This window comes from Gilbertella persicaria (assembly GCF_025201335.1).
Source record: "Gilbertella persicaria strain CBS 190.32 chromosome Unknown B0P05scaffold_30, whole genome shotgun sequence".
Lineage (NCBI taxonomy): Eukaryota > Fungi > Mucoromycota > Mucoromycetes > Mucorales > Choanephoraceae > Gilbertella > Gilbertella persicaria.
The window spans coordinates 241,356-261,261 of NW_026251991.1; the positions used below are offsets into that span (position 1 = coordinate 241,356).

At 35.7% G+C, this 19,906-nt stretch overlaps 6 protein-coding genes across 6 annotated transcripts; 2 read left to right on the forward strand and 4 right to left on the reverse strand.

Moving 5' to 3' along the window:
* Positions 1-419: 419 nt before the first annotated feature.
* On the forward strand, positions 420-3,066 carry B0P05DRAFT_588918 (kinesin motor domain-containing protein; the record flags this gene model as incomplete). The annotated part of the gene is made up of 11 exons (XM_051582698.1): positions 420-509; positions 562-666; positions 706-975; positions 1,025-1,624; positions 1,667-2,011; positions 2,056-2,124; positions 2,169-2,504; positions 2,553-2,747; positions 2,789-2,875; positions 2,924-2,994; positions 3,048-3,066. The coding sequence occupies 11 exons, from the start codon at positions 420-422 to the stop codon at positions 3,064-3,066; spliced, it is 2,187 nt and encodes a 728-aa protein (XP_051433092.1).
* Positions 3,067-8,379: 5,313 nt separating this feature from the next.
* Positions 8,380-10,295, reverse strand: B0P05DRAFT_513424 (Sodium:dicarboxylate symporter family-domain-containing protein). The gene is made up of 3 exons (XM_051575656.1): positions 10,216-10,295; positions 9,644-10,162; positions 8,380-9,595 (listed from the first exon to the last, which is right to left on the reverse strand). Exons 2-3 carry the CDS (start codon positions 10,160-10,162, stop codon positions 8,465-8,467), a joined length of 1,650 nt encoding a protein of 549 aa, XP_051433093.1. The 5' UTR covers positions 10,216-10,295; the 3' UTR covers positions 8,380-8,464.
* A 122-nt stretch (positions 10,296-10,417) lies between these two features.
* B0P05DRAFT_549422 (inositol hexakisphosphate-domain-containing protein) lies at positions 10,418-15,566 on the reverse strand. The gene is made up of 16 exons (XM_051579131.1): positions 15,382-15,566; positions 15,119-15,336; positions 14,986-15,074; positions 14,866-14,939; positions 14,798-14,823; positions 14,574-14,750; positions 14,468-14,527; positions 14,252-14,419; positions 13,972-14,202; positions 13,750-13,926; positions 13,249-13,706; positions 12,452-13,200; positions 11,322-12,405; positions 11,158-11,261; positions 11,011-11,112; positions 10,418-10,967 (listed from the first exon to the last, which is right to left on the reverse strand). The coding sequence occupies exons 1-16, from the start codon at positions 15,555-15,557 to the stop codon at positions 10,448-10,450; spliced, it is 4,413 nt and encodes a 1,470-aa protein (XP_051433094.1). The 5' UTR covers positions 15,558-15,566; the 3' UTR covers positions 10,418-10,447.
* A 91-nt stretch (positions 15,567-15,657) lies between these two features.
* On the forward strand, positions 15,658-16,740 carry B0P05DRAFT_549424 (galactose-binding domain-like protein). Its single transcript, XM_051579132.1, has 5 exons — positions 15,658-16,098; positions 16,144-16,187; positions 16,231-16,308; positions 16,348-16,589; positions 16,634-16,740. Exons 1-5 carry the CDS (start codon positions 15,919-15,921, stop codon positions 16,708-16,710), a joined length of 621 nt encoding a protein of 206 aa, XP_051433095.1. The 5' UTR covers positions 15,658-15,918; the 3' UTR covers positions 16,711-16,740.
* B0P05DRAFT_549432 (uncharacterized protein) lies at positions 16,741-17,683 on the reverse strand. The gene is made up of 4 exons (XM_051579133.1): positions 17,431-17,683; positions 17,311-17,381; positions 17,232-17,261; positions 16,741-17,185 (listed from the first exon to the last, which is right to left on the reverse strand). Exons 1-4 carry the CDS (start codon positions 17,519-17,521, stop codon positions 17,084-17,086), a joined length of 294 nt encoding a protein of 97 aa, XP_051433096.1. The 5' UTR covers positions 17,522-17,683; the 3' UTR covers positions 16,741-17,083.
* Positions 17,684-18,141: 458 nt separating this feature from the next.
* B0P05DRAFT_549434 (uncharacterized protein) lies at positions 18,142-19,604 on the reverse strand. The gene is made up of 3 exons (XM_051579134.1): positions 19,025-19,604; positions 18,903-18,980; positions 18,142-18,841 (listed from the first exon to the last, which is right to left on the reverse strand). The coding sequence occupies exons 1-3, from the start codon at positions 19,527-19,529 to the stop codon at positions 18,312-18,314; spliced, it is 1,113 nt and encodes a 370-aa protein (XP_051433097.1). The 5' UTR covers positions 19,530-19,604; the 3' UTR covers positions 18,142-18,311.
* Between the last annotated feature and the right edge of the window lie 302 nt (positions 19,605-19,906).

Below are 19,906 nucleotides of genomic sequence, written 5' to 3' on the forward strand. Positions count from 1 at the left end.
TCATATGCAGAAATTGCGCTGTCAAAATGATGGGAGCACAAGACACTCCTTCTCTTTCTATAGCAAAAAAGGGAGGGGAGGGAATCAATACTTTGGTAGCATAATCTCCTTCTTTTAAGAGTCTCATTTGATCTATCTGATCTGTCTTATGGACCAGCAACATTCCAGAATTTTAGGCAGAATAAGATGATCATTACATTGAATAAAGATTTACTTCCTCGGTGAATAGAATCATGCTGTATTTGTTCTTAGCAATAAACTTTATCATGAGATCTCAAAAATCTTTATAAAGATAGGCTCGAGATGCATATTCGTATGAATAATGACTGTCAACGCGTCATAAACGCTTTTCGCGTCTTAATTGCTTTCGTGTAGCCTTTATTTTTATTTATTTATTTATTTTTCTACTCGACTCGATCATGATTAAGATAGATCATCATAAAAAACAAAAGAGGCTGAGTGAATCACAAAGATACAAGAGTTATGATTCCGAGAAAGAACCTATCAAGGTAAAGAAAAAGAGAGGGGGAACCTGTTCCTTTTATTGAACATTCTACTTAGGCTTATTTGCGTATACGGCCTAAACCTGATCATCACCAAGGTCTTGTTGAACAACCCTATATCGATATCCTCGACGATCATGAAGTAATCATGACTCCTCCCAAGGTACTATCACTTTAAGTAATTGAATACTCATCAACTTAGGATTCTCGCACTCGAAACAAAACACCTGAAAGATATCGATTTACTCGAGTATTCAGAGATGCGGATCAAAGCACATTTTTCGATGAGACATGTTTAAACCTAGTAGAGGACGTATTGAATGGCAAAAATACGCTAGTATTTGCCTATGGTGTTACTAATTCTGGCAAGACCTTTACAATGCTAGGAAAAGAAGGCTCCGATGCTGGTCTTTTGCCTAGAGCATTAAGTACTCTTTTTCATAGTATTCAAGGACTTGAGAGTGAAGTTAAAGTAAGAACAATAAACATACGCGTTCATTTCATACTCATATCTATATCAGATCAAGCCAGTCATGCATTGTTCCTTACAATCTTATACAGATCCAAATGAAGAAAATAGACATCTATGTCAAACACTAGAAGAAAAGATACCATCAGAATCTACCAAGTTACAAGTAGATACCCACTCTAAGTATGCAGTATGGGTGTCCTTTGTAGAAATTTACAATGAACAAGTATTCGATTTATTACCTAATCAACCGAAACAAACCAAGCGGCAACCTTTGGTGTTAAAATACGATCAACGCACAGGGCATAAATATGCAGCAGACGCTAATCTGATCAAGATAAATACAGTACAAGAAGCATACGGTATTATTCAACAGGGACAAAAGAACAGACAAGTATTCTCCACTCTTATGAATCAGTCCAGCAGTCGAAGCCATAGTATCTTTACGGTACATCTCATAAAATCAAACGAAGAGGGTGCTAGTCTCTCCAAATTTTCTTTAGTTGATTTAGCAGGATCAGAACGATATCGTAACACAAACAGCACAGGACAACGGTTAAAAGAAGCAGGCAATATTAATAAATCTCTGATGGTATTGGGACAATGTATGGAAGTGCTTAGAATCAATCAGATCAAAGCAGACATGGGCAAGGTAAGTCTATAGTTGGGTAGCTTATGTTTAATACAATCCTAGAATGCAGCCTTAGTACCCTTCCGACATAGTAAACTAACAGAGTTATTCAAGAGTACATTTGAAGGAGATGGAAAAGCAGTCATTGTAGTGAATGTCAACCCATTTGATACAGGTTATGATGAAAACATTCATGTGATGAGATTTGCTGCTGTTGCCAAAGATGTCATGACTTCTTTACAACCATCCAAAAAGCAAAAGGACTTAATGGCTCAATTAGAAGATTTATGGGATAAATGGGCTGATGCAGAAACAAGAGCAAGTACAATAGAACATGAGGTTCGAGAGCAAATGGAAACAGAATTGAAAAAGACACACGATCTTTATTTAGCAGCACTCAAAAGAGAGGTAAAAAAAAATATGTATATATCCAACGATATTGATCCCTATAGACGGATATGATGCAATCGCACATAAATGACCGACTACAGGATACACCAGACGATACTTTCTTAACAATGGTAAGTACACATGATTAGTACAATACACTGATTGTTTTAATTAGCTTCAAGAAAGACAGACAGTATTATCCAAGGAGTTAGATGACATCAACATCAAAATAAAGCAGCAACAAGATACCATGCGAGACAGAATAAACCAACTAGAAAAAGAGCGCAATTTACTCCTTGAACACCCAAAGCAACGTGCATATAATCCATCCGAGGATGAACAAGAACCAGAACACAAGGAAAATCAAGATTTACCCACCTATCATCAATTCCTTGATTTACGGAAACAGTTACGTCGGCTGATATTCAAAAAAGAAGAACTTTGTAAAGATGCAGACCTTGTTATGAAGCAAGTAGAACAATTTGAAGGCGTTACTTTTCAAATGGCTAAGGTAAAGCGAGAAGGAAAAAAATTATATCGGCTACTTATAGTTTGATAGGAAACAAAGATGGGTAAATTGCTAAAATTGATTGCACAAGAAGAGTTCAAAAGTGATCCTTTTTATATTAAAAATAGAGCTATTCGGTTATTTAAACGATATGCTCAATTGCCTTGCCCTAAACAACCCCTGTATGACAATGAATCCGCCAATGATTTAGAGGCAGAAAATGTCAGATTGAAACAAAAAATTAAGGTAAAAAACCCTGCACAAGATATTTATCTCACATCCTCTAGTTGTTACAATACAATCAAAGACGCCTTCAAGAAGAACTGGATGAAACTCCTGCTATGATGGAAGATGACGATGAAAAGGAGAATGAGGTAATATATAGGTTTATGCACAAGACATAGTATAAACTCTATTTTTAGGACACCTCCTCCTTCAATGATGAAGAGGATATTGCACAACTCTTTAGGCCTAAAGGCGTAAAGCGCAGAAGGTAAAATAAAATCCAGATTTCAAATTTCTTACTTTTTTTTTTTTTTAATTCAGAAAACTTCGTGTTCGATAGCTCTTGCATTTGTTTTGCCAAGATATCTCACATGATATCATACACACCCAAAAAAAAAAGCGTATAAATAGACTCTGTTTTTTGTATTTTTCTTTTGCTTTATTATTTTTTATTATCATCATGCAAACTCACCCTAGTTATTCTCGCTCGGTGATTCGGTCCAAAGTGCAAAGACATTCGCAGCTTGATCAAATGTATATTTCCTTGAAAAATGCAAAGACCTCTTGGTTAACAAGAAAAGAAAGACGTCGAGAAAAGAAACCACAAGATGGAAAAACGAATCCAATGGAATAGAGTTTTATTTTGTATAGAGACACCCCTTTCTCTCTTTGTAAATAAATATCAGTGTACATACTCTCTAGACATTTATATTATCAAAAGACACAAAATCACTTGATCAATAAATATCAGGTACATGAACGGGAAAAGGTCACAAGCAATAAACAAAGGATTTAGATGCATCGCAATAAAGCTAGAAAATCTCGATGAACACCACTATAACTATGTTGCTTTGAATAAATACATAAAAGTCTCAAATGCGTTTCTGAAAAAGATTGTCTTTTTTTTGTCAACGTCAAATAAAATAAACTACCCTTCTACATGCTCCAAACCATGAGAGCAAGTTGACTTAAACTTCTTTAAAGCATTCCGTCATTCAAAACCTTCTAAGATTTAGATTACCTTCCTGTCATTCTATTCAATAAAACATTGCATGCTAAAAAAACTTGATTTGATTGGTTATTTTAAGTAAAATTGTCAAACATAATAAATGTCTTGTCATGTATTATGTAACAAAAAGAGTATCGTATGAAAAGCTATTTCTACACTTTTATTGCATACAATAGCTTTAAAACACTATGAAAGGCAAAAAGTCGTAGATATAATAAAGTTATTTCAAATGGTTTGATACATATCGATACTTAAAAGAATAATATTGTAATTTCATCTGTAGCGTTTGTCAGTAGCCTATTTTAACCGTATTCTGTTTTTCACTATACTCTATGTTTTTAGTCTAATTTCTTCATAAAAAGCACTGGAATTTATGCCGATATACAAGCACGTTAATGTCGAAAAGAAGATATTTCTGATAAAATGAATTCTCATCTTTCATTTTAAAAACATTTTTTTCATGTGAGTCTATCACGTTCATAAGAAGCTCCTGACGTTTGCCACTACTGCCATAATTTTTCGTACTGTCTCAGCCATATAGGCCTGTAGAATTATCATGACTTTTAGAAAGAAGTGCTTAAGATTACAATTCATGTCAGTGAGAAAGATAGCTAGAGAACTAAAAAAAAAATAATGGCGAAATCCGCAAAAATATCTTTGTTAGGATTCTTGAAACCCATTGAAGCAAAGAAGTAAGCGTTGTTCTGCTAATCAAGAAAGAAAAATTTGAATGCGTCATCTTGAACAAGACTCGAAAGAACTGCGGAAATAGAGTTAACACTTACCATCCAATTTCATAGGTAAAAGTTGAAGAAAGTGCAGGAAGGCTTCCAGTTATACGGGGCCACATTATGCTGCCCAGATGCACTTATATCCAATGTCCCAGAAGAATGCAAAGACCAAACAGAGACATCAGATCTATTTCTACACATAGACATAATGTTACCATGTAGACAGTTGGAGAGCTAAGAGGATGACAACGGCTGATGAATATTGCAGACTTTACAGATAGGTTATGACCTCTAGGAGGAGGCATAAGAGTCGGGTGATCGCAAACTGGTTTAAAGTATTGGACAAGAAATAGTTTACTTTTATCAAGATGATAATGAACTGCAACTATTTTAGAGCTGTAGACATTTGTGAAGGAATGGAACTAGCACATGACAAAGCAGGAGTCATGTCAATGATAGGGCAAAGATCTAGTACTGTATGAGCCTTTTTAGCCAAATAATTCAAAAATGAACCTACCAAAATACCTTGATCTGTTTCATGCAATACCCATGCAATATAGATATTCTATATGACTTATTTAATATCTATATAGCATTGATTTGATAGAAAGCGTCAAAATACATATTCTATGAATCTCATGCAATATGGAATCTACATAATTTTAATGCTCAATAATATTCATTCATTTTTCATTCGAATCATAATTTATCACTTTGGTTTATTTTTAATGACAAAAAAGTATGCTGCTATGCTTGCTTACTTTGGAAGAAGCTGTCCTTTATCTTTTTTGCTCAATCAGTCTCAGCTACAGGTAATGTTTCGCGTGTCTTTGGTAAAAATAAAAAAGGCAGCTGCTGAGATATCATAAAATCAAAGCTGAAGTTTTTTGCCTTCATTAATGTCTTCCACAAGAGCTTAAAAAAGAGTTTAAAGTAATTTTTTTGAATGGCCTCATCTCTTTTACGGGCTCTAGTATATTAAAATTTGTATTCATAGAAGGACAATTGATGGATTCTAAATCTATGAATTTCTTATTGTAATCTGTTGAAATCATTAGCAACCATTTCTAAACTTCTTGCTTGGCAGCTTCGATTATTTTGGTCGTTTCTTCGAAAAACATAGAGTTTTTTTTTTAAACTACTAATATTATATAAAAGAAACAAGCAAAAAGAACAAGGAAAATTTAAGTCTGTCTCTCATTGTAACATATATATGCTTTCAAATTACAAGTGAATATCCACATTTAACCAAATGCGTACTCAATCAAATTCATTGAATTTTTTAAATTGTATGAATTTTCTATCGTTTCCTACAGTGCATTATTAAATAGACCCTTGATCCCCCCTAAACCAAAGAAAAGGAATGTTTGCTTATAAAAAATGAAAAAGTGTCGAGAAACTTACTTTAACTTTATGATGCACGACATATGAAAAATGGCTTTTGGTAAATGTATTAGATATGGTATAGGTTGCCATATACTCACAACTCTAATTTGGTTACTGACTTTTTCTATAGTAAAAGCTACATTGTCATTTGCATAATCTAATAAAATTAATGGCATGTTGTCTTGAAAGAAACACTAATCATCAATGCACATGTATACACTTAACTCGATTTTCAAATTTATTGAGATATATATGTATATCTACGAGATTGACAACCACGACATCGGATAGACTACAAAGATGAAAATCCAACATACAATTATATTTGAAGCTATAATATGTCTGAAATCAGCACAAGTCTACCTTAAGTACAAAGCTTTAGGACTGAAAGTTACTCAAGGCCTGCTACTCACATCAGATGCCATTTAATAGCAAGGAATAGCAAGGAATAGCAAAATAATGGAGAAAAAAATATATGTGTTTTGGATTTTCGGAACTGTTTTGCTCCTCAACGTAATAGACTTAAAAAAAGACAACTCTTTGTTGATAATATTTGTAAATTTTATGCAAATTTTATGAAAAATTTTATGAAAAATTTATGAAAAATTTATGCAAATTTTTGACAACATCTTTCGTTTTTAATTTTTTTTTAATTTAATCTGATTCTTTTAAAGTTAAAGGCACTACAACGTAAGCGATAGAAAAAAATTTCATCAAAAGATGAAAAATTCTTCACTCATTGAAGGAAAGTTTTGACCAAATCTTCAATCAAGTATGAAAGATTTCCTCCATTGATGGAAGAAGAACGCAATCGATCACGCTGTGGTGAGAGTATATTTTTTCAGCTTAAAAATAATTGCTTTCCAGAAATGTTTGTTTGTTGACATAAATAGTATACTTGCGTATTGATATTAGTTTTGTCAAATTCATGGAAAAAAAATTTTTTTCTTTGAACACATGGTTCAATGTGGCCTTTAGCTGTTTGAACTCAAACAATCAATAAGAATGACTATACTAAGCCAAAGTTGCTTTAAGAAAACAAGAGCAAAAGAGGAATAGAGAGGAGAGTGCTGATCTAATGTTGCGTCTGGGCGTGGTTTTGTAGCCAGAGAATAAATAGAAAGATTTAGTTGGACGTTGAAAGGAGTAGATTGTTTGCGATAGCACATTACATAAAGGTGATTTGGGATAAAAGAAAATCTATAGAGGTCCATTTGGTACTCCAATAAAGTACAGAGCGGGCAGTCTTGAGTGTTTTTATGAGCTTGGTCAAGAACACTTTTGCATTCTCTAAAGCCACTTTGAGCAGTATCTAAGGGCAATGTTTGGCCTTGAAGAAGCCCCTTTATGCATGTTTGAGGGTTCTTCTGAGGGAATTAGCCAAACTAATTAGGCAGTAGTTGACTAGATCAGTCGGGCTGCCCTTGTCATGAATTGAGACTACTTGTGTGACTCATCAACAATGAGGCGTGTATGGCCAACGCCAACATAAATCAAAAGCATGAAAAGTCAGGAAGCTATAAAGAATTACGTTAATAGCCGTAGATATCAAGAATCTCTCATGAATGTAATGGATTTACAAAAAAAAAAAAATAGATATGGATGTTCAAGCTCCATTAACATTTATGCCGACTTACAAGTATGCCACTTGTGTACTCAAAAAAATATTTTTTGAAAAATAATAAAAATCACTATCTTAAAATAAGACCATTAATTTAAAATAAATCAAAAATACTTTCTGCAATGACGAAAATAAAAAAAAGAAACGAATTTTTGAGTTCTTCGCTTAAAGTTAAAAAAAAAAGTTTGTTTCTTAATTTTTCTGTTTTAAATAAATAAACGAATCTGCCAGATGACAATTTCACTGTTCTAGCTTAAAGAGATTACTGGCAGATTCGTTTATTTATTTAAAACAGAAAAATTAAGAAACAAACTTTTTTTTTTAACTTTAAGCGAAGAACTCAAAAATTCGTTTCTTTTTTTTATTTTCGTCATTGCAGAAAGTATTTTTGATTTATTTTAAATTAATGGTCTTATTTTAAGATAGTGATTTTTATTATTTTTCAAAAAATATTTTTTTGAGTACACAAGTGGCATACTTGTAAGTCGGCATAAATGTTAGCAAAATTGGAAAATTTGATGTTTCTGAAAGTAAACAGATCCATGTCAATCGTTTTGGATAATTGATAGTAGGTGCTTGCTTATCATTATATTAGCTAATTTGAAAAACTATATGAGGTCAAACCGTGTATACAATACACCAGGGCCACTGACTGTCTACTGTGTCCGCTTAATACTACTTGAATGAACTCGTATTACCAATTTCGACCTTCTGCCGAACAAATCTAAGATTTAATTATGCAATCTCAGAAGCATATTACTTACTAAGTTGCAAAGTAGGCTTCTAAAGATTCATCAGCTATTTTCTATTTTCTTTTATATCACAACGTCTTGTTCAGTTTGGTTGCTGAAGTTTTGTTGAATAATTAGTCAGATGAAGCCTCTAAAATATAATGGGTTTATTCCAGTGTACTTAAATTTAATTGTAATTGTTTATTTAATAGAAAAAAGAAATATATATAATACAAAGAGTATGTTTGTTTTTTTACAGATCAATTGTTGGTTTTCTTATTGTCATGAATCACTAAAACATCAGAGAGCTCATCTCCTTCATCTTTTTTATCCAAAAGACCAGCTTTGTCTTGCTCGTCAATCCACTTCTTGTAGCGACGATCTTCTTCTTCTTCACGCCATTCTTCGCCTCGGAAAGAACCTTCAATTCGAGCCATAACGCAACAGCCAAGGCAGTTACCAAAGACGTTTAAACTTGTTCTAGCCATATCCATAATAGCATCAACACCCATAATCATTAAGACGGCTTCTAAAGGAATGTTGTATTGAGACAAGGTACCAGACAGGACAACAAGAGAGGCACGGGGAATAGCAGCAACACCTTTGGAAGAAAGCATCAATGTACCCATGATAGACATTTGTGTAGAGAGAGGTAAATCCAAACCAGCAGCTTGTGCAGAGAAAATGGTAGCTAATGAAAGATAGAGGGTAGTACCATCCAAGTTGAAAGAGTAACCACAAGGAATAACAAAACCAGTGAGTGAGTTGGGACAACCAAATTCACGCATTCTTTCAAATGCTAAAGGAAGAGCAGATTCACTAGAAGCAGAACTAAAAGCAAGCAACCAGGGTTGAGCAATGGCTTTAAAGAAACCAATAATTGGGATTTTAGCAAGCAGCATAATAGGAATCAAGACAACAATCAAAAAGATAACGAGAGAAGCATATACGCAGCCAATGAGTTTACCCAAGTTGGCCAAGACGCTAACGCCATTAGCGCCTACAGTGGCAGCCAAAGCAGCACCAATACCAATGGGAGCATATCGCATGATCAATGCGACATATTGGAACATCACTTGAGAAAGAGATTCATTCAATTCAAGCATGAATCTCTTGCTGGACTTGTCAGCTTTCATCATGGCGCAGGCAAACAAGACAGCACAAAATACGATAGAAAGTACTTTGTTTTCAACAGCTGCCTTAAAGAAACTCTCGGGAATAATCAAAAAGAGTTCGTTTGCCCAAGTGATAGATGTCTTTTCTTTGTTGGCCAATTCTTCGACTGATGAAGTGTCTGAGCCAGTAGGCAGAATAACACCCTTTCCAGGCTTCACAACATTAGCCATGATTAGACCGACAGCAAGAGCAAGTGTTGTAACGACTTCGAAATACTGTCAAAAAATGTTAGATATAATATAATAGTGAAAATAATGACTTACGATAATTGTTTTGATAGCTAATTTGCCCACTTTGGCAATATCATCACCATGACCAGCAATACCAATCACCAATACACTAAAGACAAGAGGAACAATGATGATCTTGATCATCAAAATAAAGGCGTCACCCAAAGGCTTGATTTCTTTACCAGCGGCAGGAGCGAAATGACCAATTAAGATACCAATAACCATGGCCACAATAATCCAGAAACTTAAACTTGTTCTTCTGTTTAAGAAACGCAAGACTTTGATAAAAGGTGAAAGGGCTGCCATAAAGCCTTGCTTGATTTTCTTACTGAGGTAAGCCACACGAGGCGAGTATCCCACATTTTCCACTGCAGGAATACGGAGATGCTCGGGTATATGTCTTCTGTTTTCATCACGGCCTTGATCTCTACGACGAATGGAAGATGTGTCATCATTCTGAATAACATGAACATTTTCAATAAAAGAACCAGCTTCTATTTTTTCATTTAAGGAATCGCGTCGATTGTGCTTGTGAGAAGTAATTTCGTCCATCTATACAACCATTGCTAAATAACACATCGATATTTTTAAATGATTTTACTTACGGGTATTCTTCACTGTTACAAACAGAATGAGAAAAAAAATGAACTATCTTTTGTCTCCTTTTTATAGTCAATCAGAGTTTATACACAGATCAAGAAAAGGAAAATAAAGTTTTTTTTCACAATGTGTTACACTGCTCCGATACACAAAATTAAATCCCAAATGTTATCTTGTAGCCTTCTCTAACCGGATCATGTGCCCCAATTTTCCCAAACAAAATGTGTGATTTTTTTATTAGGATAATTCTAGCATTTGTAATGAAATAATATTAACAATTTCTCTGCGTCCTTTGAGCCATTCTTTAAAAGTAGGCAGCTTTCTTGCTTCTTTGAAAGCACTCTCGTCTTTGTGTGTAATGCGCATTTCTTCTAAAAGATAGTTGGCAAACACAATAAGATAGAAATATCGCACCAAATAATTCAATGCGACCTCACGTGTTGCTTTCCATTTCTTAGAGCCTTGATCTGTCATTGCCTCGAAACGTAGCTTATAATCATAAATTGCTTTTCTTAAGTTTTGCATATGGTCACACATATTAATAGCTTGATCTGTAAGACGCTTTGCTAGTTTTCCAAAGGTGAGAACGGTCACGAGTTGGAGAATAACTCTGTATTCACCATTTTGATAACGTTCTCTTTCGTCGTGTGGGCCATCATTGTCTTGAATTATATCAGTAGTCAAATCAAAAGCATCATTACTCAATACCATAGATAAGAGAGAAGCTACAATCATCCCGGTTGTGGTACGTCCACGGCTATACGTATTTAGCGATATGATAACGAGGAAAAAAAACCTACCCCATTTGGCAATTGAAGATTACGTCCACACCCTGATTCGCTGTATGCATTCTTTGGATTAACTGGTCAAATACATCAGGTATAGGTGCTTGTTCATCCGTACTATAACATTGATAAGTAAATAGCTTCAAGAAATAGTATGCTTACATTGGAATTCTAAGATAGTCTACTTGATAACCCTCAGCACGAATGGATTCAAATACTTGACGAGGTGTTTCTACTTGATCTTTTGGTACAGTTTCCCACAAAGGCTATCGTAACACAGAATTTGCGATAAAGTTAGTTAGAATCTCAAATGATTGACCTCTTACCAATAAATTGAAACCACTGTCCTCGTCGTGTAACAGCATCCGATTATCGTATTCGTCCAGTTCTTGTACTACATCCAGTTTCATTCGATCTTCCATGCTTTCTACTCTTTCGCGTGAGATACCAGTTGTTTCGAGATTTTTGAGTGGATCAATAAACAAACGTAGCACATAAGGGTTCTTGTTGACATAAAGCACAGGTTCTTCTCGAAGACAGGTCCAGTAAACCCAACGACGACCTCCAGGACCAGCCTGCATAGCTTTCAAGATAGATTTAATGGCATCTTTATTAGGCATAGCACAGCCTGCAATAAAAGGAGCAGCCAAAGGCTTTTCGTCATCACGCTCCATATCAGCAGCAAGGCCACTCAAATTAGCAGCAAGACCTCCTTCTTTTACAGCATATTTCACCTGACTGATCTCTACACGTCTAAAATTGTAAGCACCAGGGATTTTCTCTTTAAGGCTCATCTTTTGACAACCAGGGAAAGCATCATGTTTTAGAATCGTTTGTTGTGCAAGAACTTGACCATGGCGAGAATGGACCACACGCATGACTTCACTGGATAAAGCCATACCATCACCACCACCGAGTGATTGTTCAACAGGCACTAAAGCACTGAATTCATCTTTAGTATGGAGTAAGTCTTGCAAGATAGTAGCGAGTTCAGGAAGGCGCTTCATCCAGCGCCCAAAGCTCTCCGTGTCTCGGACGAGGGAGGGTGAAGTACTATCTAAATAGGCCTGAAAGCAAATGAACATGAAATAGCGTTCAAGTGATGTAATGCCTCGCTTCACAGTACGCTTAAATTCAGCAGGATTTTCTTTTTCTTTTTCGGCCTGAATACGAGCGGATTCAATTGTCTTGATCAGATGACTGCCACTGATACTACATTGTTCAATGACTGCATCAACTACTTGCTTGTTTTCTAAACCTCTCTTAATGACACGAAGCAAACTGTTGATGATTTGATAGTTGGGATAGCGTGGGAGACAAGTGGCTTTGTTTCTGGGACGAATCCAGCGTGTGAGTAAACTGGCAATGATGGTACCTGTGGTCGATCTACCGAGACCAACTTGACAATTCCTACAGTATTTATGTTAGACTGAGAAAAAAACGAAGTGGTGTTTACATAATGATGGCTGTCTTGGATAGATCAACCCCAGTGACTAAACTAGTCAAATCATCTAAATCTCTCCATTCGGGTGCCTTTTCAGCTGTGATGGGCACACGGTGATATTCTAAAAGTCTATTTTCTTCTGCAAGGTTCTTGCGTTGATCCTCTTCATCCGAAGAATCACGTAGGGAAAGTTCTTGTTGGATTTCCACAGCAGCAAACTCCATGACTTCACGCACGGTCATAATATCTTGAATATCCACTTCTTCCCAGGATGAAAGAACGTTTCCTTCATTGTCTTCACCATGCAATAAAATACGACCACCGCATTGGAGCACTTCTCGAACTACATCTTCTTTTAGTCTGTCTTCCAATTGCTCCATACGAGTGCCTGTGATGCCCTTATAGGCACGCAAGTTACGTAAAGTAAAAGCTCGATCACGAAGTACATAAGGAATGCCATTGATGTAGATGATGGGTTCCTCACGCAGATTAATCCATAAGATACGTTCGTTTTTGGGTCTATCTTGTAGCAAATTGCGGATCACTTGGCGAAGTCCATTGACAGTAGGTTGAGCTACACCATACACATGTGTGTTTTCAATCCGTCTAAAGTTAGAAGCACCATCAATGACAAAACTATGATGTCTCTCAGATGTATTTTGATGTTCTTCATTATCTTGATGGTTATCATTCAAATAGCCAAAATGCCAGAAATCGACTTTGAGGATCGTTTGAGAAGTAAGTACCACGCCTTTGCGAGACTATGTACATACAGTTAGATATCAGATCAATGCATATGCCTACATTACATTAATCACAAATTCTTCCATTTCAACAGTAATTCCAGAACTTGATTGAGGACCAGCACCTGTCATATCAAACATGCCTTGAGTAAGAGCATGGTGGCCTGTCGTTTTGCTTAAAGCGTTGTTTGTACGCTTTTGCCCATGATTAGCACCGGGATTCAACAAGTGCAAATCTTCTACAGGACGGAAAAAGTAAGGACGAGGACCCTTACGACGCATGTTTTGAAGCATTGCCCAAATTTCGGTACGTGCTTTGATCCAAGAAGAAAACCGTGCTTCGAATTTTGTACTGGTGGATTCATTCACATAAGCTGAAAAGCACAAGAGGAAAAAGTATCTTTGTAGGCCATCTAGAGCCTTGCCTAGGTAATTTTTGTCGTTGTATTCTGAAGAAGAGGTATGTGCCATTTGTCGAATACGATTGGTCAAGATAGATTCTCTTAAGTTAATGACTGCATCAGCTATTAAAAAGTAAGCCATTGCATCGTCTCCTTTACGACTTACATTTATCAATGACTGCATCCAATATTTTCTTGCTAAATATACCACTTTCTAGTACAGTTGTTAATGCCATGATAGATTGATAATTTCCCATAATAGCTTCCTTGAGATTTTCAACCAAGGGGCCTCTTTCCAAAATCCATTCTGCAGCTGAACGAGTTGACAATTTAGAGTTTAATGCTAAGCGCAAGTTAGGTAAAGGATCTTTAGTCTTTTTATTGTTACCATTTTCAAGAATCAAGACAATTCGCAATAAAGCATTGTTCTTTGCATTCGTATTATCTGCTTCTTCCAATCCTTTGACAAATCGATTGATACTTGAGTCATCAGACATATTAGGACTATTTGTTGTTGTCATAGGGTAGCTGTAGCCTGGAATTGGAAATGGATCTGGTTGACCACGCTCGATTAGCTGTGTTCGGCGTATAATTTGAGCAATAATGATGCCCACAGTAGCTAAAACATCATAAGCATCTCTGAAATACAAAGATAATATGTTACTTACTGCGTACAGCACCAATCCCACAGTTGAAAATGAGAGGGTCTGTCGGTTCCAAGTTGCGAATGACATTGATATATTCATCAAAATAGTTGTCTTCAGGTGCTTGTCCAGGTGAAATTGGAATCCGAAAGTATTTTACGCGATAGCCTTTACTTTGAAAGCCTTGAAACACTACAGCACACATAAGTTTACCTTCGTCATGTTATTTTCTTTTCGTACCTTCTTTTGGTGTTTGAACTGTATCAGCAGCAATATAACAAGGTACCACAGATCCATCCGCTAAATACTAGATTAAGTCTTTCGTATAGACTTTATTGTCACTTACATAATTCTTGATGGACCAAAAGCAAACCTCCTAATGACTTGGCCTCAGTCACAACATCATGTTTTAATCGCTCCTCAACTTTCTCTAATCGAACAGAATTGATACCGTAAAAGGTACTCATGTTTTGCATTGGATCGGCATAATCCCTTAATACGTAAGGAGTGCCATTTAAATAAACTAAGGCACATGTTGATCTCGGGCTAATTACACTCAAAATAACTTACCTAAAGGCTCTTCACGAGTGGAAAACCTATAGACACATTAGTTTAATCCTCTCTTCGTTTACACTTACCAAGTACAAGATGAAGAATTTAAACTTTTTGGATGACTATTCAAGATAGCCAGAATAGTTGAGAGACCAATGACCTAATAGATTTTGAATAAAAGACCATTTACATATGTGTATACTTACAGTAGGCTGTGCAACACCATGAACATTGAGCTCCGCAATGCGGAAATTAGGTGCACCTTGAAGGTGGAAATCGAGGTTGGTATTGGTTCCTATTTGAAAGATAAGTTTTCATACAAATTAGATACGAATTTACCGCTCGAGAAATGGTCCATTTTTAAGATTGTGTTTCTAGCCAAAACACTTCCTTTTCTTGACTTTACTACATTGGGAGCCATTTTTAATAAAGAATGAGGGTCAAGTGTAGACTTGGTCTCTTTCTTATCAAAGTGGGTATTAAAAGACTGGGTATCAATGCCAGACTGAAAACTGTTTTGTCTTGAATGATGTTCGGAATTAGTGCCACTATCGCCTCTACTACTAGGTTATGAACCAAGCCAGATACACATGACAACTTACATTTTAGATGGAACAAAGTTCCTGGATTCAGTTCCAATGAATCTCCGAGGTAGACTAGGAGAAGAATCCAATGATCCTCTTCGAGTAGAAGAGGATTCAGCATACAAACTAAAAGTATTTGATTTGGGCGAGCTACTTAGGGGTAAAATAGCATTTAATAAACTAGGAGATGTCATGATATTAAATGAAAAGAAAAACAGTAGAAAGGACTTTTTTCTTGATATTTATAACCCCTTTATATTTTATTTACCGACCAACCAAATAACAAGCATGAATAGTGCAAAGCCAATAAGAAGTAATCAGATGACACCTTCTTATCAGATATCAACTTCTTTAAATATACCACGTATAATCAAGTATATCTCTTTGTAGGTCTTCTTTGAAAGGAATACCCTTTAGAAATGGAAGCAATATAATACGAGCTTTGATTTTCCCACCCCTATTTAATGCAACTTACTTTTTGATACACACGCGCTTTTTTAAAACGCGTTTCACTTGATTCGTGTGCATTTTTTTTCTTTTTTAACATTTGAAAATATGAGCCACTGTCACGATGAACACTGCGACCATACTCACGACGACCTACCTGAGTCTGGAGAGCAGTTTTTATTATATTCAAAGATAGATATTGATAACGTGCGATGTCTAAACGAAGCAGAACCGGATAGTGGTAAGAAAGTGATCCGACCCTGGCACGAAAGACTCGACGACCAAAAGGTAGGCATAAAAATTAATATTAAATATAGGCTCATGCACATTTAGTTCCTTGAAAGTGATGCCGACGAGCAGCTGATTGTTTATGTTCCGTAAGTATATGATGACCTCTTTGGTCCTTATACCAAATATTAGGTTTACAGGCATGGTCAAGTTACGCTCTATTTGCCTTCGCACAGATAGAACAGATGCTGCTCCATCCAAAATGAAAATGTAAGTCTATATATTATGATAAAGTACTGAAAATGATAGTTTTATTAATCGCGATGATATCGATTTTGATGCAGCAGAAAGTTATACACCAACACAAGAATTCGAACTGGTTGAAGGATCCAATGATGTGATTGAATATGGTGTCAAAGTAACCAAGTTCTCGAGTGTAAGAGACATTACTCTCTTCTTCCCCGAGAATTCTGGAGGAGACACTAGTATCGTGCGATATATTGGATTTAAGGGAGAATGGTCCGAAGTAAAGCGAGATCCCATTATTACAAGTAAGTTATTGGACTATTTTACAATGCACTAACACAATATGTAGTTTATGAAGCAAGTGCTAATCCTGCAGACCATAAGATTCCAGGTGCAATGGACACAATGGGACATTCTATTCAATAAATATGTTTGCTTTATATAAGATCACATTTAATCAATAAGGTGTTTTACAAAACGATAGAGCAAGCGGCCATAATTAAGCCTAATGTTAAGGTGCCCAATGCCATGTTCAGGTTAGCAGCACTGGTAGTTTGAGTGCTTTGACTAGCAATAGGAGTGGCACTTGAACCACTTGCAGCAGGAGTAGCGGCAGAAGAGCTTGAGGATGTCGATGTAGTACTAATCGCTACTACAGAAGAAGTAGAAGAAGAAGCAACAACAGCAGAGAAAGAAGACAACATATCAGAAGAAGAAGCAATGGCAGAAGAAGAAGACAATACATCGGAAGCAGAAACAGGGATGGTTGAGGAAGCATTATTAGGAAGAGGAACCTGCATCAAAAGATTGGATAAGGAAAAATGGGATTTTGATGCCGACTTACGCATGGCTCTTGCATACACACACAGAATGGCTTGCCCGTATCAAGATTATCACAGTCCTGATTATAAGCAGTAAGATTTTGATTTCTTATTGTTATTACTTACATGTTGGATACTATGATGGAGACCGGGATTCTATAGAACACGATATGAGCTTATGAATAGATTATAAGAATGACTTTACCATAGCATAAAACTCAGCTTCTGTAAGTTCGAATGCTGCAGCAACAGAGACACATGAATCAGTAGCAGTAACTAGGTTACCGTGATGAGATAACAAATAAATTCTGATTTTTTGAATTACTTGTGTAGTTTTGAAGACATCCTTCAGCTGGCTTTGCAAGCACTTGGTTTAAAGAAAGAAGAGCAATTGAAGCAACAGCAGTGAATTTCATTGTTTGGTTATAGCAATAAAAAAAAGAGAGAGAGACAAGGATCAAATAAAACCCTTTTATATGGGTTTCTACTTTACACAAAGATGTTAGTTTTACTCGTGTCTATAGACTTTTTGCGATCAATTTTAGATGAAAATGGAAATATGATTTTCAAAAGAGTTTTCAGGGAAAGATTGTCATTAAAAAAGCTTGGATCATATTGTTTTTGACATAAAAAACATGCCAAACTACTTTTGAAATTAGACAATAAATTGAATGATATACGTTTAATTGATGTTAGTATCATAAGACAGACCATCCATTTTACGGTATACAAAATTTGCAATGCGTTTCACAATTAATAAAGAAGAAATCACTAGCTTTGTTAAGATAAAGAATTGCAATCAAAAACTCCTTTCTTGTAAATTAACCAGACTCCTTTTCGAATTGTCAGCTATCCTGGGGAAATTATGGAGGGACAGTGGTGATGAGAATTGTTTGTTAATTTTTGTTCCGCTATTGATTTTCCTTTTCAAGCCGTTTATCATCATATTTTTTAAGGTAGCACTTTGTTATTGCAAAACGTCTTTTTTTTTTAAAAAAAAAAAAAGTAAACACAATGCTACATTGTAAATAGATACGTATCATAGAAAAAAAATGGTTTTATTGACTATTTTTTATGCATGCTTTCATGCAAAAGTGACGGAATGTGTCAAACATTTCATTATAATGTCACCAGATAAAAAGACTCTTTTTTTTTTTGAGGGACTCCGTATTTACTTGATCATGATATTCTTACAAATTTTTTGCTTTAAATATAGCCTTTGGTATTTCCTGAAGAGTTTCGATAAAGATAATGAGAATTCTTTAATTTATCTTCATCATAGAAAGATCCAGAAATTTGGGCAGCTTTGAGTCTTCTAGAAGACCCATTGAATAATGAGTGCTGGTTTGAAGCAGGTGAAATACTAGTTTTTTGTCTTGAAGAGCTGTTCGAAACACGTTCACTACAAGATCGTGAAATAGAATTGGTTTTGCTATATAGATCATGGTCTTTGGTGATAGATGTCGCCCTCATAGCTTGTATTTCTCTTTCGCGTTGAGTAGGCTGTCGTGTCTCAGACGCCTCCCAAAGTCGGCGTCTATTTGAGTGTTCTCTCCGTAATCTAACTTGTTCTTGATGTGCTTGTTCAGTTACTGGAATTTGGGCTAGTGCTGAAATAGGTGTGCGATCATCATAGAGCCATGAAGGCAACGGTGTATGCCTTGCCTTGTGTTTTTCTTCATGATATTCTCTAATGATTCTTGCTACATGTGTTTCTCCTTCCCAATCTTCTTGATCTAATTTTTTATATGCACTTTTTGTTAACGACGGGCATCTATATATTGCTAAATAATATACCTGAGCAATATTCTATGTCTTGGCTTGTTGAACTTGAAATAATATTGAACCATGAACTGCTCGTCTTGCTTCCTGGTTCTATAGAGTAATGAATGATGATGCTCTCTAGGAAAGATTCTTACTATGTTTGTCAGCAATCAATTCTTTCCACTTTTCATTTTCTTTCGCCTTCTTTCCGGTTGTAGTTTTTGCTCTCTGAAGGTGAGTGGTGGCTGAAGATCCATTTAACTCACGAAGCGATATAGATCTCTTTAAATTCAATGCATAAGCATCAAGGTAGGACGTATGCTCTTCTTTTTCTGGTGTTTCTGGATTGCTGTTTTTACTTGTACTGCGGAAAAAACTCCATTTTTCACTTTCAGTTGAGCTATCAGATGGTTGCCTAGTCACTTGCGTTGGCTTTACAGGGATAAAAGATGAAATAAGCTCAGGCACATTTTTTGTTTCCTCCTCCTGATGATGCCAGCTCTCGAAGGAGGGAGATGTTGTACTGGAGCAAAGAATTGGCAGCTGTGGGTTTTTGCTACTTGAACATATATGTCGAGCAGGATATAATCCTACATCTTGACCACAATCCTTGCATAATACAACAATAGCTGAGATTCTATAATCGTTTTTTAGTCCCATTGCTCACAAGAACAAAGAAAGAAAAATGAAGAAAAAGAAAAGAAATTCATTTGTATGTATTCATTAAAAGTTAGAATAAACCTTAATGAACCTAGAGCGATTGCTCGCGGTTGGCTCCTGAGATATATATATATATATATATTTATATATATATTTATAAAGAGAGAGGAAGGGCATAATAAAGGGGGGAAGGGTATTTGTTTTTAGGAGATTTTTTGTTATGTTTTTTCCCTCACAAATCCCATCTTTTCTTTTCTTTTTTCTTTTTTTTTGCTTTTTGAAAAAAAAACATGCTTCCTGTCAAAATGATATCGCAATAGAAAAAATTAAGGAGAATACTGATATTCTAATTTCCATTCCAAAAAGCGATAGCTTTT

Excerpts from the sequence above, each read along its gene's own strand:
- B0P05DRAFT_549434 (XM_051579134.1), bottom strand. The coding sequence starts at position 19,529 with ATGGGACTAAAAAACGATTATAGAATCTCAGCTATTGTTGTATTATGC. Across the intron at positions 18,981-19,024 it reads ATTGATTGCTGACAAACATA|AACCAGGAAGCAAGACGAGC; the intron begins GTAAGAATCTTT and ends ATTACTCTATAG. Across the intron at positions 18,842-18,902 it reads AGACATAGAATATTGCTCAG|ATCAAGAAGATTGGGAAGGA; the intron begins GTATATTATTTA and ends ATAAAAAATTAG.
- B0P05DRAFT_513424 (XM_051575656.1), bottom strand. The coding sequence starts at position 10,162 with ATGGACGAAATTACTTCTCACAAGCACAATCGACGCGATTCCTTAAAT. Across the intron at positions 9,596-9,643 it reads TAGCTATCAAAACAATTATC|TATTTCGAAGTCGTTACAAC; the intron begins GTAAGTCATTAT and ends ATTTTTTGACAG.
- B0P05DRAFT_549422 (XM_051579131.1), bottom strand. The coding sequence starts at position 15,557 with ATGACATCTCCTAGTTTATTAAATGCTATTTTACCCCTAAGTAGCTCG. Across the intron at positions 14,203-14,251 it reads TGGGATTGGTGCTGTACGCA|CTACTGTGGGCATCATTATT; the intron begins GTAAGTAACATA and ends ATGATGTTTTAG. Across the intron at positions 13,201-13,248 it reads TGGAAGAATTTGTGATTAAT|TCTCGCAAAGGCGTGGTACT; the intron begins GTAATGTAGGCA and ends GTATGTACATAG.
- B0P05DRAFT_549432 (XM_051579133.1), bottom strand. The coding sequence starts at position 17,521 with ATGAAATTCACTGCTGTTGCTTCAATTGCTCTTCTTTCTTTAAACCAA. Across the intron at positions 17,382-17,430 it reads ATGTCTTCAAAACTACACAA|TTACTGCTACTGATTCATGT; the intron begins GTAATTCAAAAA and ends ACGGTAACCTAG. Across the intron at positions 17,186-17,231 it reads TCCATCATAGTATCCAACAT|GACTGTGATAATCTTGATAC; the intron begins GTAAGTAATAAC and ends GCTTATAATCAG.
- B0P05DRAFT_549424 (XM_051579132.1), top strand. The coding sequence starts at position 15,919 with ATGAGCCACTGTCACGATGAACACTGCGACCATACTCACGACGACCTA. Across the intron at positions 16,188-16,230 it reads CAGCTGATTGTTTATGTTCC|GTTTACAGGCATGGTCAAGT; the intron begins GTAAGTATATGA and ends ACCAAATATTAG. Across the intron at positions 16,590-16,633 it reads GCGAGATCCCATTATTACAA|TTTATGAAGCAAGTGCTAAT; the intron begins GTAAGTTATTGG and ends CACAATATGTAG.